The sequence below is a fragment of the Cherax quadricarinatus genome, chromosome 47 (genome assembly GCF_038502225.1).
Source record: "Cherax quadricarinatus isolate ZL_2023a chromosome 47, ASM3850222v1, whole genome shotgun sequence".
Classification (NCBI taxonomy): Eukaryota; Metazoa; Arthropoda; class Malacostraca; order Decapoda; family Parastacidae; genus Cherax; species Cherax quadricarinatus.
This window is the reverse complement of record NC_091338.1, coordinates 28,831,118-28,853,351: the sequence shown is the minus strand read 5'-3', so window position 1 is coordinate 28,853,351 and position 22,234 is coordinate 28,831,118. Positions and strand designations below refer to the sequence as shown.

At 41.6% G+C, this 22,234-nt stretch overlaps 1 protein-coding gene across 3 annotated transcripts in view; it reads right to left on the bottom strand.

Moving 5' to 3' along the window:
* Positions 1–9,447: 9,447 nt before the first annotated feature.
* Positions 9,448–22,234, bottom strand: part of LOC128696571 (zinc finger protein 271) — a 97,796-nt gene continuing 85,009 nt past the window's right edge. For all 3 annotated transcript variants that reach the window (XM_070094780.1, XM_070094777.1, XM_070094778.1), the window contains one exon: positions 9,448–17,050. In XM_070094780.1, the coding sequence (XP_069950881.1) occupies positions 15,281–16,690 (1,410 nt within the window). In that variant the 5' untranslated portion in view covers positions 16,691–17,050 and the 3' untranslated portion in view covers positions 9,448–15,280. The remainder of the gene's footprint in view (positions 17,051–22,234) is intronic.

Below are 22,234 nucleotides of genomic sequence, written 5' to 3'. Positions count from 1 at the left end.
CAGTGCGTGGTAATCGTAAACATATGCCAAGGTTCGACGCTGGCACTCGCAGAGGTGAGGTGCAAGCCTTTGCTGCCAATGACATCATGGCATTTCGGTGGCATGACAAATGTGATGTCACATTGTTGACATCAGTTCACCGAAACAAAATGGCACACAGTGGCAGGCACAACAGAGACACCAATGAACCCATTCTAAAGCCTGCAGCTGTCATGGACTACAACCTCAATATGTGCTTAGTGGACAAATGTGACATGCAGATTGGGTTTGCAGACTGTGTACGCAAGAGTTATAAGTGGTATATAAAACTTTTTTCCCATCTTGTTGATATCTCTATGCTAAATGCTTATAACATATACAAGTTGAAGACCAACAAAACACCAAAATATGGTGAGCTTTGTTTGTCAGTAATCAGACAAATAATTGCAAAGTACCAAGTAATAGACCAGTGCCCACGAAATTACCAATGCACGTCATCTCCTTTCAGGCCTGGTGATCACTACCCCATACAACTGCCTCCTACTACTGCCAAGAAAAATGCTCAGAAGAGGTGTTATGTATGTGTCAGCGTGTCAGCGTGCCTCGTTGTGCTCCGGGTTATCTCGTGTTTTCACGGTCGCTCTTACGTGCTAGAACTTTAATTTGTGTCATCAATCCTATACGATACATCCCTCTAGTGCCTGGAACCAATCTTGGGCGGAAAACATTATATACTGAGTCAAAAAAAGGAGAATTAGTGTGCACTACCTAGCAGAGTTTACTGCCAGAGGGGAATCATAGGCCTGTGTCCCATGTGGAAAAAAATAATAATAATTGAACTTTTCGTGTCAGAGGAAAGAAAGTCTCCCTGATAACATTGAGTATACATAGTGTATAGTGTATACTACAGTGGCTCCCTAGTATATTGATGATAAAGGCTAAAGTGTCATTTGAAAACAGGTGAATTTGTAAATGAAGTGATAAGCCTATAGAGGCAGGTGCCAGAAGTCGCCAGAAACTTACCACAGGTCAGCTGTTTTTAATAATCTTCCTGGCTTCCTAGTGTACTCGCATATAATCTAGTGATACCAGTGAATAGCAGAATACAGTGTTGTAGTAGCAACTAACCAGTATTATAATGGTACTTAGTGGAGTGGAGTGACTTTCATTAGTTTCTTTTTCTTGAAATACGAGACGTTACTGTGAATTTCATATAACCTGTAGTTACCAGCGGTCGCAATATACACAACGAGAAGCAATTATTACTACAGAAAAAGCGTCCTTCCTCCAAAATTTGCACCAGTCAACTATAGTGATAATATAGCATTTATTGTGGTGGAGACGGAAAAAAAAAAAAAAAAAAAAAAAAATAGAAAAGCCAGATACAGCGATTGATAAACAAGGAGGTCAACCGTTCGTCATTGTAGGAGCTGCCAGATATCACCGGCTCTTCAACACGCAAGGTATACTTTTGTATCAGTCAAATCACATATTACTCGGGTAGATAATTTCCAGTAGATCCTTCATGTGTTAGCTCAAATCACCGACCAGTATGTTTTAAATAAGTGACCCACTGATCAGAGCAGATCGACTGGTCCGAACCCTTGACTGGTCCGAACCCGGGACTGGTTTCAAACAGTTTCGTTGGACAATAAAGCAGACTGTAAACGGATGGGGTTGTAGGCGCCCTTATAAACACAAACATTAAAAATCAGGAACGTGACGGTAAGCTGTCCAATATACAAAAAGAGTTAGAAACAGAAATACAAATAGCTAGAGCTTCATTTAAGGTTATTAATATAATATTCAAGAGGTTGCTAGTAGAATTGCAGTAAATCAACCATTCAAATCATTATGAAGCTGTGTGTAGTCTGTGGTCAGTCAAACAAACGGGCTTCCACATGGATAAATTGTCACTTTTGTGGAAATTGGTGTCACGCCCCTTGTGCAGATATCCCAGAACTAGCTACGAGCAGTATTAAAACAGAGAAGTGTTTTTGGGTATGCCCAAATGAGGAAAATCTGTGGACTAAAATCACAAGGGTATTAAAAGAGGACAACATCAAAGCTGCTTTCATAGAAAACCTGGAAGCTTTCTACAACAGATGGGAACATAAAAAGTCTGGGCTGAATGGTACTGCCCTTGATACTGGCCATGTAGTCACAAACTGTAAGGCTGGAGGTGATGTCCTGGTAGTCAGTAAATGTGGGGCTGATAGTGCTGTCCTGGGAGACAGTAATGGTGAAGCTGGAGGTGCTGTCCTGGGAGACAGAAATGGTGAAGCTGGAGATACTGTCCTGGGAGACAGTAATGGTGAAGCTGGAGATTTTGTCCAGGTAGTCGGGAATTATACGCAGGAAGGAATACATATAAATGACCTCATAGGGGACAGGAGCCATAGTAGGGAAACAAGTGTAGTCAAAGATAAGATAAAACCAATATTGCAAACTAGAAATACCGCAGGAAATAGCAAACAAGAGGACTCCAATAGCAATAGTGAGGATAAATTACCAAAAACAACTGGGGGGAGCTCCATTGTTGGTGCTAGGGAGGATAGAAGTAAGACAGGGAAACATGCACCAACAGAGAATACAGTCACAGAAACCCAAGGCAAGCGGAAACCAAGCCTGTGCACATACTATGCACTTGGTATTTGCTGGCATGGGAAATCTGGAAAAACAGATGGGACATGCAACTATGACCACCCTAGAAAATGCCATGCCCATATGACAACAGGAAAATGCAAACTCCCTTCCTGTAAGCTTTTTCACCCTGAAATGTGTACCTCTTCAGTACAGGAAAGACTGTGCTATAACTTAAATTGCCAGGCATACAATCTAAAGGGGACAAAAAGATACAAAACATCCAGGCCATGGGAAAACCTGGGTAGCCACAGCCACTCAAGAGGGAGAGGTTTTTAGTGCCAGGAAGGAAAAAAAAAAAACTGGCAGGAAATGGCAGAAATCGTACACCAAATCCAGTCATTCCTGGAGTGGAACCACAGTCGATGGCCTCCACTCCAAACCAACAGATACAGATACTAATGCCGGAAAAAAAAATCCCCCCCCAGTACCAACAATACCACCAGTCCGATAACATTCTTCTTTGCAAATATACAGGGTCTAAAGCCAGCAACAAACAACAAAATACCTTTCATCCGTGGACTGCTTGCAGAGGCAAAGGCAATGTTCGCGGCTTTCACTGAGACCCACATAAAGGATCACTTGGACAACGAAATATGGATCCCAGGTTACAACCTATACAGATGTGACAGAGTGAACAGGCAAAAGGGGGGGGGTTGGCCTGTACATTGCAGAGTCACTTGTTTGCACAGAACTGCTTAATGCCTCAAATGACGTAGTGGAAGTTTTAGCAGTAAAGGTCGAGAACCAAAACCTAGTCATTGTGGTAGTCTACAAGCCTCCGGATGCAACATCCCAGCAATTCCAGGAACAGCTGTTAAAAATTGACCACTGTCTGGAAAATCTTCCAGCTCCTGCACCCAACATCTTGCTCCTGGGGGATTTCAACTTAAGGCACCTAAAATGGAGGAATATAGCAAATAATATTGTTGCAGAAATAACACCAGGAGGCAGCTCTGATGAAAACTCACACTCACACGAGCTTTTAAATCTCTGCACAAAATTCAATTTAAACCAGCAAATAATAGAGCCTACTAGACTGGAGAATACACTAGACCTCATCTTCACTAACAATGATGATCTGATAAGAAATGTCACCATATCAAAAACAATATACTCAGATCACAACATAATTGAGGTTCAGACATGTATGCGTGGAGCCCCAGACCGACAAAATGAGACTAGTCACGAGGGAGCATTCACCAAATTCAACTTCAATAACAAAAACATAAAGTGGGACCAAGTAAACCAAGTCCTAACCGATATAAGCTGGGAAGATATACTAAGCAACACAGACCCAAACTTATGCCTAGAACAGATTAACTCGGTGGCACTCGATGTATGCACAAGGCTTATTCCTCTAAGAAAAAGGAGGAGTAGATGTAAAATAGAAAGAGACAGGCGCTCCCTTTACAGGCGACGGAAAAGAATAACAGAGCGGCTAAAAGAGGTCAATATATCTGAAATGCGCAGGGAGACACTGGTCAGAGAAATAGCAAGCATCGAACTTAAGCTAAAAGAATCCTTTAGGAGTCAGGAATCGCGGGAAGAACTAAAAGCCATAAATGAAATCGAAAGAAACCCAAAGTATTTCTTCTCCTATGCCAAATCAAAATCGAGAACAACGTCCAGTATTGGGCCCCTACTTAAACAAGATGGGTCCTACACAGATGACAGCAAGGAAATGAGTGAGCTACTCAAGTCCCAATATGACTTAGTTTTTAGCAAGCCGCTAACCAGACTGAGAGTCGAAGATCAAAATGAATTTTTTATGAGAGCCACAAAATTTGATTAACACAAGCCTATCCGATGTTATCCTGATGCCAAATGACTTCGAACAGGCGATAAATGACATGCCCATGCACTCTGCCCCAAGGCCAGACTCATGGAACTCTGTGTTCATCAAGAACTGCAAGAAGCCCCTATCACGAGCCTTTTCCATCCTATGGAGAGGGAGCATGGACACGGGGGTCGTCCCTCAGTTACTAAAAACAACAGACATAGCCCCACTCCACAAAGGGGGCAGTAAAGCAACAGCAAAGAACTAAAGACCAATAGCACTAACATCCCATATCATAAAAATCTTTGAAAGGGTCCTAAGAAGCAAGATCACCACCCATCTAGAAACCCATCAGTTACACAACCCAGGGCAACATGGGTTTAGAACAGGTCGCTCCTGTCTGTCTCAACTACTGGATCACTACGACAAGGTCCTAAATGCACTAGAAGACAAAAAGAATGCAGATGTAATATATACAGACTTTGCAAAAGCCTTCGACAAGTGTGACCATGGCGTAATAGCGCACAAAATGCGCGCTAAAGGAATAACAGGAAAAGTCGGTCGATGGATCTATAATTTCCTCACTAACAGAACACAGAGAGTAGTCGTCAACAGAGTAAAGTCCGAGGCAGCTACGGTGAAAAGCTCTGTTCCACAAGGCACAGTACTCGCTCCCATCTTGTTCCTCATCCTCATATCCGACATAGACAAGGATGTCAGCCACAGCACCGTGTCTTCCTTTGCAGATGACACCCGAATCTGCATGACAGTGTCTTCCATTGCAGACACTGCAAGGCTCCAGGCGGACATCAACCAAATCTTTCAGTGGGCTGCAGAAAACAATATGAAGTTCAACGATGAGAAATTTCAATTACTCAGATATGGTAAACATGAGGAAATTAAATCTTCATCAGAGTACAAAACAAATTCTGGCCACAAAATAGAGCGAAACACCAACGTCAAAGACCTGGGAGTGATTATGTCGGAGGATCTCACCTTCAAGGACCATAACATTGTATCAATCGCATCTGCTAGAAAAATGACAGGATGGATAATGAGAACCTTCAAAACTAGGGAGGCCAAGCCCATGATGACACTCTTCAGGTCACTTGTTCTATCTAGGCTGGAATATTGCTGCACTCTAACAGCACCTTTCAAGGCAGGTGAAATTGCCGACCTAGAAAATGTACAGAGAACTTTCACGGCGCGCATAACGGAGATAAAACACCTCAATTACTGGGAGCGCTTGAGGTTTCTAAACCTGTATTCCCTGGAACGCAGGAGGGAGAGATACATGATTATATACACCTGGAAAATCCTAGAGGGACTAGTACCGAACTTGCACACGAAAATCACTCACTACGAAAGCAAAAGACTTGGCAGACGATGCACCATCCCCCCAATGAAAAGCAGGGGTGTCACTAGCACGTTAAGAGACCATACAATAAGTGTCAGGGGCCCGAGACTGTTCAACTGCCTCCCAGCACACATAAGGGGGATTACCAACAGACCCCTGGCAGTCTTCAAGCTGGCACTGGACAAGCACCTAAAGTCAGTTCCTGATCAGCCGGGCTGTGGCTCGTACGTTGGTTTGCGTGCAGCCAGCAGCAACAGCCTGGTTGATCAGGCGCTGATCCACCAGGAGGCCTGGTCACAGACCGGGCCGCGGGGGCGTTGACCCCCGAAACTCTCTCCAGGTAAACTCCAGGTAATACCACAAAATGCCCACAAACACACAGAGACACTCGTTTTATGTGTGAGGAGTGTCAGGTGCCTCCCTGCATATACCCATGTTTCAAAGAGTTCCACAAGCTGCAGCAGTTCTAGGAACGTGTTTAGTGACTGTACATATGTATATATATTATGGAACAATAGTAATAAACATTGTTTTGTATTGTTTGTTTGTGTAAACAAAGTGTATACACAAACTAATAGTGATAAAGTTTGTTCTGTTATTGTGTTGTAAACAATGAGTGTATATTTGAACAATGCACCTTACATTGGTCTCACAGGCCACATAAGTTACTTGTAAAAGGAAAATATTGAAAAATGCAAGAAACCCTTGAATTAGAGTAAATAAAAGAATAACGGGTGGGCGGCAGTCGCCGCTGTTGCCGTATGCACGTCACTTTCTGCAAACTTCGCGGCTCTATATCTTGGTAAGTACTGATGGCAATTTTTTTTTTTTAGGCTTAAAACACTCAGAAAAATATCCTAACATTTTGATAAGAAAAAATAATTTTTTTTTTCGAATATTTGGCGACATAGAATGACAGTTTCAGAGAGGGGCCTGAAACAGTCAAAGGGTTAAGGGAGGGGCAAGAAAAATCACCAACCATTTTTTTTTATCAGATTTCAATGGGATTGTGACAGTGGATTAAGCAGCTTAAAAAAAACATATAGGCTGTGTTTGTTTTGACTGTTTTAGCCTTCAAGTTAGAAAAAATTATTTTTGCACAATTTTATGGGTCCTAGGACTTTCCTCTGTCTACTAAATTGGGAAGATGTACAATGCTCTAGTTGACATCAGATGAAAGATAAAGACTAGATTAATAATGAACCAGTAAAGTTCAGTGATAATGTCAGTAAATTCCATAAAAAAAAAAGTTGAAGTTAGTAATTTTGTTTTTATAGTTTTGTGTACAAAAAAATCATTAAAAAGCAAAGCTGCAACAGTATCACAAATTCTCACTGGATGTTTGTAGAACCATCATTCCTCAATAACGTCTGTAAAAATCATGACAATCCTGTTAATATTTATCACAAGAGAGGGATTACAGTGTCAATAACTTATTTCTGATTCATTTTTTCTTTTGTTTGGTGTGAAACTCTACGGTTACCGTACGCCAAATCTGAGTGTGTTACACCCTCCTTGATTGTTGACAGCCTGACGGCTACTAAGGCAGACACTGACTGCGCTCCACATTCTAGCCAGCACGGAGGATGTCATGTAGAGTATTTACAATGAAAATTAAAAATCGTAATTTTTGGAGGAAAAATAAAACACTGCCAACTTGTATTTTTGCTCACAGCAGCAACAAAAAAAAATACATTTAATGAAAAACATACTTAGAAATACGATAGAAACAAGCAGATTACATCAAAATGTTGCCATATTATTATTATAATAAAAAAGCTGCGCTAAGCCACAAGGGCTATACAGCGCTGCAGGGTAAGGAAGGAAGTGAGGGTATTGGGCGGCAGAAGGGGAAAGGGATGACCAGTAGGTTCCAGACAACAGCGGGGCAGGGGATAGTGCGGGGTTAGAGGGTAGCAAGAGATTGAGGTAGAAAGGGCTGAAGGTATCATCAGAGTTTGTGAAGTAAGTCAGTTGTTGTCAAAATGTCAATGAGAGAGTCTGGATGAAAGGTAGGTCCATCAGCAAGAAAGGAAGGTAAAGAGAGAGCAGCGGAGCGAAGATGACGTTGGAGGTAAATTCTGCGTGCTCGTTGATAAAGTGGGCAGTCTAACAGAATGTGGCTGACTGATAATGAAACCTGACAATTCTCACAGAGAGGAGCAGGGCGCCTCTCCATGAGATATCCATGAGTGAGACGAGTATGACCAATGCGAAGACGGGAAAGAGTAGTCTCCCAACTTCGACACTGATGACAAGAAGACGGCCAGTAACCTATACTCAGTTTAATAGAATGACGTTTGTTACCGAGTAGAGTAGACCAACGTTGTTGCCAATGGGTGTGAAAGTGTGTAGCTATTGCAGCAAAATAGTCCATAAATGGAACACCTCTATATGAAACTGGTAGGTCATGTACTGCTGACCATGCAGCAGTGTCTGCCTGTTCATTGCCCTGTATGTCAACATGACCAGGGACCCAACAAAAAACAATATCTTTATGCTTGGCAGAGATGCGGCGTAGCCAAAGTTGGATACGGAGGACTAAGGGGTGAGGTGTATCAAATTTCTTTATAGCCTGTAAAGCACTAAGGGAGTCTGAGACAACCACAAATGATGACACAGGCATAGATGCAATACGGATAAGTGCTGCAAGAATGGCATACAATTCAGCAGTAAAAACACTTGCCGAAGACAGTAAATGCCCTAGTACGACGCTGTCCGGAAACACTGCTGCAAATCCTATGCTGTCAGAAGACTTACAGCCATCTGTGTACACTGCAATGGCATGAGAATGAGAGTGGAAGTGGAAAAGAAAAAGAGAGCAGTAAGCTACTGTAGACAGTTGGGCTCTCGAGCAAGGGAGTGAGAAAGAACAGACTAGAACAGCTGGAACTTCCCAGGGGGGAAGGGAAAAGTGAGATGCAACATGAACATAGAAAGGTGGTAATTGAAGAGAAGACAAGAGCGAATGTTGGTGAAGAGAGAAGAGACGGAGCAAACAGGGGCAGCGAACAAATAAAGAATGTCTACTAATATCGGTGACCATTCTATAAATGGAAGGATTGCGGAGATCATGAGAGCGTACATAGTAGTAAAGGCAATGGGCATCGCGGCGATCAGATAAAGATGGAATGTTCGCTTCTGCATAGAGGCTCTCGATAGGGAAAGAGCGAAAAACACCAAGGCATAAATGTAATCCTTGGTAATGAATGGGGTTAAGGCTAGAGAGAGTAGCAGGAGAGGCCACTGAATAGATCTGGTCACCATAATCAAGTTGCGATAAAATGAGGGTGGAATGTAGGAGAAGGAGAGTTCGACGACCAGTTCCCCATGAAAGATGAGCAAGGGTTTTAAGAAGGTTCAGCCGGCTGTGACAAGTTGTCTTCAGAGAGGTAATGTGAGGTTTCCAGGATAACCTACGGTCAAAGAGGAGGCCTAGAAACCTGACTGTATCACGTTCAGGGATACGGGAGCCATAGAGGTACAAAGGATGATCGGAGATGACAGAGCATCTAGTGAAAGTAATTTGGCGAGTTTTGGTACTGCAAAATTTAAACCCATGTGTGGTGGCCCAATTGGAAACACGGTCGACCACATGCTGGAGAGAAACTGTAATTTGGTGACAGTCAGCGCCTGCACAGGCAATAGCAAAGTCATCAGCATAGAGTGATGACCAAATATTGGATGGAAGACTAGAGGCCAAGTCATTTATAGCTAGGAGAAAAAATGTTGTGCTAAGAACACATGCCTGGGGGACACCTTCAGCTTGGATAAAGTCCGGGGAGAGCACATTATTAACCCGAACACGGAAATGTCTTTCAGTAAAAAGTTCTTAAGGAAGTATGGTAGATTGCATCAGAGGCCTAAGGAGTGGGCTTGGGCCAAAATATTATACCTCCAAGTTGTGTCATATGCCTTCTCAAGGTCAAAAAATATGGCAATAACTGAGTGGTTATTCTCAAAGGCATTATGAACATACGTATCCAAGTGTAGTAAGGGGTCTATGGTAGAACATCCCTTATGAAAGCCATATTGGTGAGTGGAGAGTCTGTTGTGTGTCTCTAAATACCACACTAAACGTCTATTTGCCAGGTGTTCCATCACTTTGCAAACTGCACTGGTAAGAGCAATGGGACAATAGTGGGAGGCTTCATGTCCCGTAGTGCCTGGTTTGTGGAAAGGGAGAACAATGGCAGATTTCCACAGCTTTGGAAGAACTCCTTGTGACCAAATAAGATTGAAAAGGCATAATAGGACTGCAAGGACTGACTGATGTAAATGTTGTAGAATACGAATATGAATGTCGTCGGGCCCAGCTGTCGATGATCGGCAAGCTGAGAGTGTTGCCTCCAGTTCCTGAAGTGTAAAAGGCACATTATACTGTTCTTCTCTGAGAGAAGAAAAGTCCAAGGGTGCTAACTCTCTGGCAGACTTTGAGGAAAGAAACGAGGGGCATAGATGGAGCCGCTGAGAAATATGGACCAGATGATTGCCAATTTCATTGGCAACATCTAGTGGGTTTGCTATATCAACACCAGCAACCCGCAGAACAGGAGCCGGGTCAGGAGAATATTTACCACTCAGTTTTCGTACTTTTTTCCAGACTGCATTCATAGAGGAAGCAGAGGTGATGGTGGAGACATAATCTCGCCAGCAAGTGCATTTAGTGTCACAGATGACACGGCGAGCGAACACACACTTCTGCTTAAAATCAAGTAGTCTCTCCATGGTTCTATTGTGCCAGTACCTGCCCCACACAGCACGTTTCAAATGTACTGCACGAGCACAAGCAGGAGACTACCAAGGCACGCATTTCTGGGAATGCCTGCCCAAAGTTTGGGGTATAGAATGTGAAGCTGCGGTTAAAATGGAGGACGAGAAGAGGTGTAAAAGCTCATCAATAGAGGACGAAGAAGGAACCTCACTCAAAACAGTTAGTCATGAGTAAAGGTTCCAATTTGCCTGATCAAATTGCCAGCGTGGGTTACGAAGAGGTGGTGAATGTGAAGGGTAAGTAAGAATGATTGGGAAATGATCGCTGTCATGTAAATCTGGGAGAACAGACCAGGTGAAGTCTAATGTGGTGGAGGAAGAGCAGACTGAAAGATCGATGCAAGTGAGAGTATGAGTCCGAGGATCAAAATGGGTGTGAGTACCTGTATTTAAAACATGGAGGGGGTGGGTAGCAACAAAAGCCTCTAACTGAATGCCACGGGAATCACAGTGAGACCCCCCAGAGGAAATGATGGGCATTAAAATCGCCAAGTAACAGAAGTGGTGGTGGTAATGACAAAACAAGACAATATCTGGGATAGATAATGCCCGAGAAGGAAAGAGATACAAAGAACAGAGTGTATACCACCTATGCAAGTGGATACGGGCTGCTGTGTAATGCAGCAAAGTACGAACAAATAGCTGATGGTACGGAATATCAGTGTGTAGAAGAAGGGCACTTTCATTAAAGGTCCCATCAGGAAAAGGATCTGAAGAATACAATAAATTAGAGCCTGAGATGGGATAGATAATAGCAGAGTGTAATTTTAGTTCCTGTAAGAAAACACCAACAGGGGAAAACTGGGAGAGCAACATCTGAAGCTCACCCCGATTACCCCTGAGGCTGTGTATATTCCACTGTAAATAGGCCATGATTGGCAATGATAAAGATACCTGAAATCTGCAGGTAAGGGTTCCTATGGACTAGAGGGGTTAGAAAAGTCCACATGCGGTGGTAAAGGAAAACGTTCAAGCAGCGAAGGAACGGTGTGCTGTGAAGAAAGGAGTTGCACAGATGGAGAAGAGGAAAGAGAAGGAATAGAGGGTGGATCAGTGTGTCCGTTGATGGTTTGGTCTCTGATATATTCAGAGATTGCTTCGAGTGTTTCGGAGTTCAGAGACGTCGTATGAGAGACAATATTGGAGATGGAAGGAGGAGTTTGAGTAAAGATTGGAACTGTAATGGACTGTACCAAGGTAGGGGGGGCAAAAGGGTGGAGGGAACTGGAGAAGTGTGGGAGGGGACAGAAGAGGCAGAAACCTGGGAGGTGGCAGAAAAGGAAGAAATTTGGGACGGGACAGGGGAGGAAGGCACAGTACGAGGAGGAGGATGAACCTCCACACTTATAACAGAGCCAGTGGAAGGGGAGGACCCAGGTACAGAGATTGGGAAGGTAAAATGTGGAGGTGGATGAAGGGAAAAAGGGGTTAAAGGGGATTTTCTGGGTCTCTGAGAAGTAGAGGGATGATTGGGAGGAGGTGTCGTATGAGGTCTTGTCGATACCGGGGTTTGTGAGGAAGAACACGAAGAAGTGAGGACAGACTGAGGTGTTGAAGTAGGGACGTCTGAGCCCAGGACAGCAAAAGAATTAGATACAGGAGTGACTATGGGACTGGCAACCGCAGAGGAAATTGCAGAAGATGGGAGCCCAGAAGTCGGGGGAGCGTTTTGAAACACAAGAATAAGAAACACAGGGTAGTCTCCCTTGGAGGCGGAGATGGGAAACTGCCATAGCATAAGGGAGACCTTTTGCCTCTTTGAGGCAACGAATTTCCCACTCATTTAAGTAGACCTGGCAACGGCGAGAGTACGAAGGGTGAGCCTCATGACAATTAAGGCAAGAGGGAGTTCGACTGTAAGTCATATTAGAATGGTCATCGGCACCACAGACTGGGCATTCGGCTATAGATCTGTAATATTTTGCTGGATGGCCAAATCGCCAGCAATTCCTACACTGTTGCAGTGTAGGGATCACCTTCCGAACTTGTAACCAATGTCCTGCTACATAAACAGAGGATGGGCGTTCACGGCTGTCAAAAGTTAAACGAGCCACATTGCAAGGGTATCATCTTCACCCGTGGGCAGGAAGAACATAAGTGTCTACCTTGAGAATTGGGAGATCTTGGAGTTCCAGCTGTTCGAGAATGTCATTGCCACATGTCTGGAAATTCTGTTGGACTATGGTATGGAGCAGAATAACAGTACCACTACAAGAATTGAGGGAATGATGTTTTTTGATAGTGATAGGAATAGTATCGATATGTGAAAGAAGAGAAAGATCATGAGCTTGGGTAGAATTCTGGACTGTGATGATGCGCGTACCACTCTTAAGAGCACGAAAGGAAATATCTCTACCAATGTGGCGTAGGAGCGCTTTGCCAATACTACGGTCGGAAAGATTGCCAGTAGAAGAAGTCGGTCTTAAAGTAAAGAATTTAGTCCATTGTGTGGTCCGAAACTGAGTATGGAGAGGGAGTGCATGATGTGTCAGTCTTTTCCAAGTAGAATGGGAAGGTAACGAAGTAACATCATCAGGAGATTGTCGTTGGCGTTTAGAAGTGGGACCAGAGTCAGTCCGACGTGGAACGGGCTGGCGATTCGAAAATTGCCGCACCATAGAGGGAGAGGCCGGAAGCATAGTCAAAGGAGAGCGGAGGTCAGACAAATCGAGTCAGTCGAAACCCCAGCACCTGAAGCAGGTGACGAAATGGCACCAGCAAGAGGTACAGGGACCTTAGAAGTGTCCAAAGAGTGGCCGAAAGATGAGGCGAGGTCAGAACAGGGTGCAGTAACAATAAGGGGCCCGGGGGTAGCGGGAAAGAAGAAAATAAAATAAAAATAAAAAGAATAAAAAAAAGGGAGGATCAGGGAGGGATAGTTCCTAGGAGGAATGAAAGGGCCAGAAATCTCCCTCCACGCCCAAGAGGACCTCAGCACCGCTAGTAGTGCAGATGCAGCATGGAACCTGTGCCATACCCTACCCTTCATGCCAGTAAACCAGCAATCTGGGATAGCAACCTCACATCTGCCGAGCTACCTCGGTGGACAAAAGAGAGGGCAGCCGGATATCCACCACAAAGCATACCTCCTTCTGCCACCACCCCCGGAATCCGAAAGGTGGCTTCCAGAGATACACCCGTCGCCTGAAAGACACCCAAAGCCACCCTCCGGGATACCAGAGAGGGATCGGGACATCCCCAGGTGGTCCAGATTCCACGGCAAACAACGCCACCACCAAGAACCTCAATGGAATGGGATGGACCTCGGTACCCCTTCCCATAACCTAGGAACTAGCATGCCTGTGGGAAAAAACCCAAAGGCCAAAAAGAGGAAGGGCAAAAGGGAGGGGTGGGGAGAAGGAGGAGGAAAGGAAAAAGGGGAGGATGGGTTAGGGAAGGAGGGGATTGGGGGGTAATTAGGTCCGGTCAGAGGAAGGAGACCGACAGGTCTAATTCCTCAGACCAAGAGCCTCTTCACCACGCCAAGGAGCCTCCCCCTTGAAGAGGAAAAATGTTGCCAGAATTTTGTACTATTTTTTTTTTTTTCATTAAGAAATTTTTTTTTTCCTTAATTTTTCAATTCTAATTTCCTGAAACTGGAAAAAGGCTCACCCCTCCCTTAAATAGTCCAAGTACATCACCTTAACATATAAATTGACAATAACATTGTTGGCAAGAACAAACTTAAAAAATTCCTTCAACAATAAAAAGTATGGGTGGAGAAAGTGATATTTATAAGCATTACAACCCAGGAATCCAAAGGCCTGTTATCCTGGGTATAAAGGGAGCAAAATAAACACAGCAGAAAACCTTTTGACTTATATTATCTTTTCACCAATAGGTATTAGTGCACAATAGGTATTAGTGCACACCACGGTAAGCAATGCAGAATAGAAGCCACCGTGTCTCAGAAGTAGACCGTGCTTCAACCAGCTCTAGAATGGAAATGACAAAGGCAGATAGAGGTGTTGTGGTGCCCACAACACCTATGTGATTGCCAAAACCATCTTCTCATTGGCTGAACCTGGGTACTGATCGAACGACGGGACCCCATTGTCCGATCCTTAGTAGTGGTTCGCTGGTTGGGAGAGATAGCCTTTCAATGAGGGTGTGTACATGCGCTGAATAAAGGTTACATACTCTTTGCATGCCACAGTAAGCATAAAATTCAACATGTAAATCATCACCTTAACATATAAAGATATGAACAATACCAGTGTCTGCAAGATGCAACTTAAAAACTTTCTGCTAAAACAACAAAAATATGTGGGTGGGAAAAGTCAAAATTCTAGACATAAAATACACCAAGTACATTACTTGAGCAGTAAAATAAATTGTCATAACAATTATCTACAAGACAAAACTTAAGTTGTTGCAAAGCTTCATAAAATGGTTTGTGGAGAATATATTAGCTTCCAGGTGAAATTAATAACAGCTTGTCTGATCAAATATTCATCCAAGAAGCCAGAATTATTTCATTTTTGAGGAAACACTAACCTGTAAAGGTCATACAATGCCTAGGAAATGGGAGTCATTCTGCTTTGATACACAAAAAAGTTAAGTAACTCAAAAATATAGTTTACCTCATGATTATTAAATTCAAGAATGAGTGCTAAATCAGTATGGGTCATACAGCCCCTGGAAAATATGAAGGGGTAGAGGGTATTCATATCTGATCCAAGGAACATGAGGGATAACTCTTAACTCCTTGGATAAACAGCATATTACCAGCATCAAGGCAACCATTCTTAAAAGGAATTTGCTAATGAATGAACTCTCATGTGTCGTATTAGACTTGATCTCTGTGAAAACTCTTTTAGACATTCAGAACACTGATATGGTTTTTCTTGAGAATGAACTCTCATGTGTCGTATTAGACTTGATCTCTGTGAAAACTCTTTTAGACATTCAGAACACTGATATGGTTTTTCTTGAGAATGAACTCTCATGTGTCGTACTAGATGAGATCTATCTGAAAAGTCTTTTAGACATTCAGAACACTGATATGGTTTTTCTTGAGAATGAACTCTCATGTGTCGCATCAGACTTGATCTCAGTGAAAAGTCTTTTAGACATTCAGAACACTGATATGGTTTTTCTTGTGAATGAACTCTCAAGTGTTGTATTAGGGATGATCTCCGTGAAAACTCTTTTAGACATTCAGAACACTGATATGGTTTTTCTTGTGAATGAACTCTCAAGTGTTGTATTAGGGATGATCTCTGTTTAAACTCTTTTAGACATTCAGAACACTGATGTGGTTTTTCTTGAGAATGAACTCTCAAGTGTTGTATTAGGTATGATCTCCATGAAAACTCTTTTAGACATTCAGAACACTGATATGGTTTTTCTTGTGAATGAACTCTCATGTGTCGTATTAGATTTGATCTCCGTGAAAACTCTTTTAGACATTCAGAACACTGATATGGTTTTTCTTGAGAATGAACTTTCATGTGTTCTATTAGATTTGATCTCTGTGAAAACTCTTTTAGACATTCATAACACTGATATGGTTTTTCTTGTGAATGAACTCTCATGTGTTGTATTAGATTTGATCTCCGTGAAAACTCTTTTAGACATTCAGAACACTGATATGGTTTTTCTTGAGAATGAACTTTCATGTGTTCTATTAGACTTGATCTCAGTGAAAAGTCTTTTAGACATTCAGAACACTGATATGGTTTTACTTGGGAATGAACTCTCATATGTTGTATTAGATGAGATCTCTGTGAAAACTCTTTTAGACATTCAGAACACTGATATGGTTTTTCTCTTGTATGAACTCTCATGTGTTTTATTAGATTTGATCTCAGTGAAAACTTTTTTAGGCATTCAGAACACTGATATGGTTTTTCTTGAGAATGAACTCTCATGTGTTCTATCAGATTTGATCTCCATGAAAACTCTTTTAGGCATTCAGAACACTGATATGGTTTATCTCTTGTATGAACTCTCATGTGTTTTATTAGATTTGATCTCAGTGAAAACTTTTTTAGACATTCAGAACACTGATATGGTTTTTCTTGAGAATGAACTCTCATGTGTCGTATTAGCCATGATTTATGTGAAAAATTTTTTAGACATTCAGAACACTGATACGTTTGTTTCCTTGAAGAAGCTCTAATGTATTGCATCTTGTTCTTTGTCATAAAAGTCATTTAAGTCCTTAACTCCTTCACTATTGTGACTCCAAAAATTAAAAGTGCTGAGTGTCACAAATTTTCAAACGGTAAGTTGATCCAGTTCTTAGCCAACACACCTACTGTTCTATCAATTATGTACAGGAAACCAACCATTCAATTATTTTCAGGTAATTTGACTAATTTTACAAATTCAAAAAATTTCTTATTTAAAAATAAAGAGAGGGTAACTTCCCCAAGCTGCTGGATCTGTTAGACAGAAATTGTTGGAGAAATCAGACGTGACAACTGTGCAGTTCCAAAGTCTGGAGATGACCAAGAACATGAAGCCTCCATGTTGTCTCAGATTCACTCTCTCTTCAGGTTAAAACATTGCCTCTGAAACACAAATATTAGAACAGTGTTTGTTATGCACTGATTATGTTAGGTAGGTGACTTTTACTACCTGGTGAGAAGAGAGTAATGATGAGAATGAACTAGAGGTGGTAGACTGCATTATGATAATCGATGAGCATAGATTAGTGATGATGGAGGATGAACATTAATAATACAGTAGGAGAACAGATTAATGAAGATGCTGAAAAACACTGTAAACACTCCAGCCACTAAAACAACATTGCCTCAGTTCAGTATGTCCCCTGTAGCTTCCTCTATATAATACCAAAACTCTCTGAGTACAGAAATATTATTATTATTTTTTATTATCACAGTGGCCGATTCCCACCAAGGCAGGGTGGCCCGAAAAAGAAAAACTTTCACCATCATTCACTCCATCACTGTCTTGCCAGAAGGGTGCTTTACACTACAGTTTTTAAACTGCAACATTAACACCCCTCCTTCAGAGTGCAGGCACTGTACTTCCCATCTCCAGGACTCAAGTCCGGCCTGCCGGTTTCCCTGAACCCCTTCATAAATGTTACATTGCTCACACTCCAACAGCACGTCAAGTATTAAAAACCATTTGTCTCCATTCACTCCTATCAAACACGCTCATGCATGCCTGCTGGAAGTCCAAGCCCCTCACACACAAAACCTCCTTTACCCCCTCTCTCCAACCTTTCCTAGGCCGACCCCTACCCCGCCTTCCTTCCACTACAGACTGATACACTCTTGAAGTCATTCTGTTTCGCTCCATTCTCTCTACATGTCCGAACCACCTCAACAACCCTTCCTCAGCCCTCTGGACAACAGTTTTGGTAATCCCGCACTGCCTCCTAACTTCCAAACTACGAATTCTCTGCATTATATTCACACCACACATTGCCCTCAGACATGACATCTCCACTGCCTCCAGCCTTCTCCTCGCTGCAACATTCATCACCCATGCTTCACACCCATATATGAGCATTGGTAAAACTATACTCTCATACATTCCCCTCTTTGCCTCCAAGGACAAAGTTCTTTGTCTCTACAGACTCCTAAGTGCACCACTCACTCTTTTCCCCTCATCAATTCTATGATTCACCTCATCTTTCATAGACCCATCCGCTGACACGTCCACTCCCAAATATCTGAATACATTCACCTCCTCCATACTCTCTCCCTCCAATCTGAAATTCAATCTTTCATCACCTAATCTTTTTGTTATCCTCATAACCTTACTCTTTCCTGTATTCACCTTTAATTTTCTTCTTTTGCAATCCCTACCAAATTCAACCACCAATCTCTGCAACTTCTCTTCAGAATCTCCCAAGAGCACAGTGTCATCAGCAAAGAGCAGCTGTGACAACTCCCACTTTGTGTGTGATTCTTCATCTTTTAACTCCATGCCTCTTGCCAAGACCCTCACATTTACTTCTCTTACAACCCCATCTATAAATATATTAAACAACCTCGGTGACATCACACATCCTTGTCTAAGGCCTACTTTTACTGGGAAAAAATTTCCCTCTTTCCTACATACTCTAACTTGAGCCTCACTATCCTCATAAAAACTCTTCACTGCTTTCAGTAACCTACCTCCTACACCATACACTTGCAACATCTGCCACATTGCCCCCCTATCCACCCTGTCATATGCCTTTTCCAAATCCATAAATGCCACAAAGACCTCTTTAGCCTTATCTAAATACTGTTCACTTACATGTTTCACTGTAAACACCTGGTCCACACACCCCCTACCTTTCCTAAAGCCTCCTTGTTCATCTGCTATCCTATTCTCCGTCTTACTCTTAATTCTTTCAATAATAACTCCACCATACACTTTACCAGGTATACTCAGCAGACTTATCCCCCTATAATTTTTGCACTCTCTTTTAACCCCTTTGCCTTTATACAAAGGAACTATGCATGTTCTCTGCCAATCCCTAGGTACCTTACCCTCTTCCATACCCAAAAGTTCACAAATTTACCAACTAATAGGACTCGTACTAGCAACTCCTACCCTGCTGCCACTGAAGTGATACTCCACAACATTCACCCATCACCCATCGCCTACTATTCACCCGAAGCCACAGCCAATGGACAAGGGTCAGAACAATAAAAGAAGATCCAGTAACCAGCTAAGGACTCCTAACATCAAAGGTGAGAGCAGTAATAACACGAGGAAAACTTGTGGTACTGCCAGCCAGGACACAACCCTCATCACCCACCGGCATCACCACAACACACGACAGACAACAACAAACATGGCCGCCGCTACAGTCCAAGATAACTCCTTCCCAGTATTTGATGCCAAGAAGATCACCGACCCAGAAATAGCTAAACTCCTTATGATTCAGAACCAAACGATCACCAAACTAACTCAAGAAATGCAGGAACTAAAGGCTAGCAATGCAGATTACCTCAACAAGATCACTGCTCTAGAACATAAACTAGACACTCTAGAACAACAAAGCAACACCCACACCCGGTCCCTAGACACCATCAACACTCTAAAAGACCAAGTCACCCTACTTACTACCAACATTACAGAGGAAAGATCAAGAGTGGACCAACAACTTGCCAATGTCATAACCAACTTCCAAGACCATAATGACCAACAGCAGCTATCTGACACTGTTGTAGTTAACAGCAAACATCTTCCAGCCACAGTCACCCAAGAGACCTGCATGGAGACCACCCTACAGCTTATCAAGGACCACCTTCACCTTAACATACGTAGTGATGACCTAAAGGATTGCAAACTGATGGGCTACCAAGCAGGTAAAAAAACAGTGCTGTTAAAATTTCAAACTAGCCTACAAAGAAACAACCTACTAAAAACATCTATTTCTATGAAAACTGATGTTTACATCAATGAGTGCCTTACCAAAACAAGACAAAACCTTCTTTATCGGCTAAGAAAATTGCGCTATGCCCAAAAAATCCACCAGTGCTTTGTGAGGGATGGAAAAATAGCAGTTAGGAAACAGCCCACTGGGAAGAGATACTTCATCTCCACAGAACATGACCTTAAAACATTCCTAAGTGAGGCTGGACTAACAGAATCAGAGTAAAGTGCAGATAATACCCATAGTCCACCATTAGTGTTATATTGTCATAAATTTGTGCCCCCCTAAAATTCTAATACCCCAACTACTTTTGATTGTCATTGTTGTATTCAACGACCATTCTACCTCATAGTCTTAATTGTGTTTAATATCTACAGAATCTATCTCCTTTTTTACAACTTACCACATCACTGTTCCATCTTATTTATTATAAACTAACCATAACTTGTCTTCAATAATTCTACCTCACTTTAAAAAATACTCAATTGCCCAATTTTATTCTAAATCCCTATTATTGCCCAATTTTACTTTAAACTATATTGATCAAACTTATTGTAAACTTCTTTTATTGACCATATTTATTCCATACTTTTTTAAACTAGTATTTTCAACTACAACTTTTATATTATCCTGTCTACCATCTTACTAGCATATTATAACCAAGTCATTGCCATTTTTATTTTTATAATTTTTTTTTATTATTCTTTTGCTACCTTAATTTGTGTATTTTATCCTTCCAATTTAAATCTAATTATACTCTAATTCTTGTAAACAACTTATATAAGACCTTAGTGCAATTACAATTGAGAGTCTTGTTCCTTTATTATATTATTAGATTAATCTCAGTTTTACTCTAGCTCATTCTAGCTCAATACATAGTCAATACCAAATTCACTATACTAGACCATAGTGCAATTACTAGTAAGAGACTGGTGCTATTTGTAATTTGTATTTTTATATTATTAGACTAAACCTAGTTGTACTATAGCTCTTTCTAGCTCAATACATAGTCAATACCAAATTCACTATATTAGACCATAGTGCAATTACTAGTGAGAGACTGGTGCTATTTTTAATCTGTATTTTTATATTATTAGATTAAATTCAGTTGTACCATAGCTCATTCTAACTCAATACATAGTCAATACCAAATTCACTATGTTAGACCATAGTGCAATTACTAGTGAGAGACTAGTGCTATTTTTAATTTGTATTTTTATATTATTAGATTAAACCTATTGTACTATAGCTCATTTTAGCTCAAAACATAGACTCCACAAAATTCATTATTAGACCTTAGTGCAATTACAAGTGAGAGTCTTGTTCTATTTTTAATTTGTATTTTTATATTACTAGTTTATACCTAGTTGTACTTTAGTTCATTCCAGCACAACACATAGACAACATCAACTTCATTATGTGTAGTAGTGACTATACCTTACATGACCAAAATACTCCAGCTATATACTTGTCCAAACTTCCTACCACTACAGATATCAGTACTAGAACTCAACACACAACTCAGGATATAAATAACCATAATTTAAACCTAGAAGATGATTGATCACGTTGACCCTGATCTAAACCTCCATAATCTGACACCCAATCAAAACCTATTGGAAAGTAACTGCCTTTATTACACAGCATCACAAGCCACCACTATCCTAAACAATGCTAAAAGTCTATCAGTACTTAACTACAACATCAGGTCCTTAAGCAAACACTATGATGACCTCCTAGCACTCCTTGAATCACTAAAGACACCCTTCTCCTGCATTATTCTTACTGAGATCTGGCTTAAGCAGGACACAATAGATATCTACCCTCTACCAGGATACACAGCAATTCACAACTGCAGACCAAACGAAGTTGGGGGTGGTATTGCAATCTATTATTCTAACCAATTATCTTGTCTTAGCACCACTTGCTTTAGTGATGAATATGGGGAATACATTTTTGCTAATTTTACTGTAAAAAACCTTAAGACGCATATAACAATCGGTGCCATTTACAGGATACCTCACACAAACATCCCAAATTTCAGTGAAAAATTAAAGTCACTAATAACAAACAGACAAATGAATAAGCACCACCTTCTCTTAGCTGGAGACTTCAACATCAACCTTGGCTTACTAGATGATCAGCCTGTAACTGATTTCATCAACAATATGAACAACACACTTCTCATACCAACAATAACTAAACCAACCAGGCTCACTGAGACAAGTGCAACCATAATAGACCACATATGGACCAATATACTAGCCCCCCTTAAATCAGGGATAATCACAGATAGCACTACAGACCACTACCCTACCTTCCTCCTGACAAACATTAGTAAACCACCACT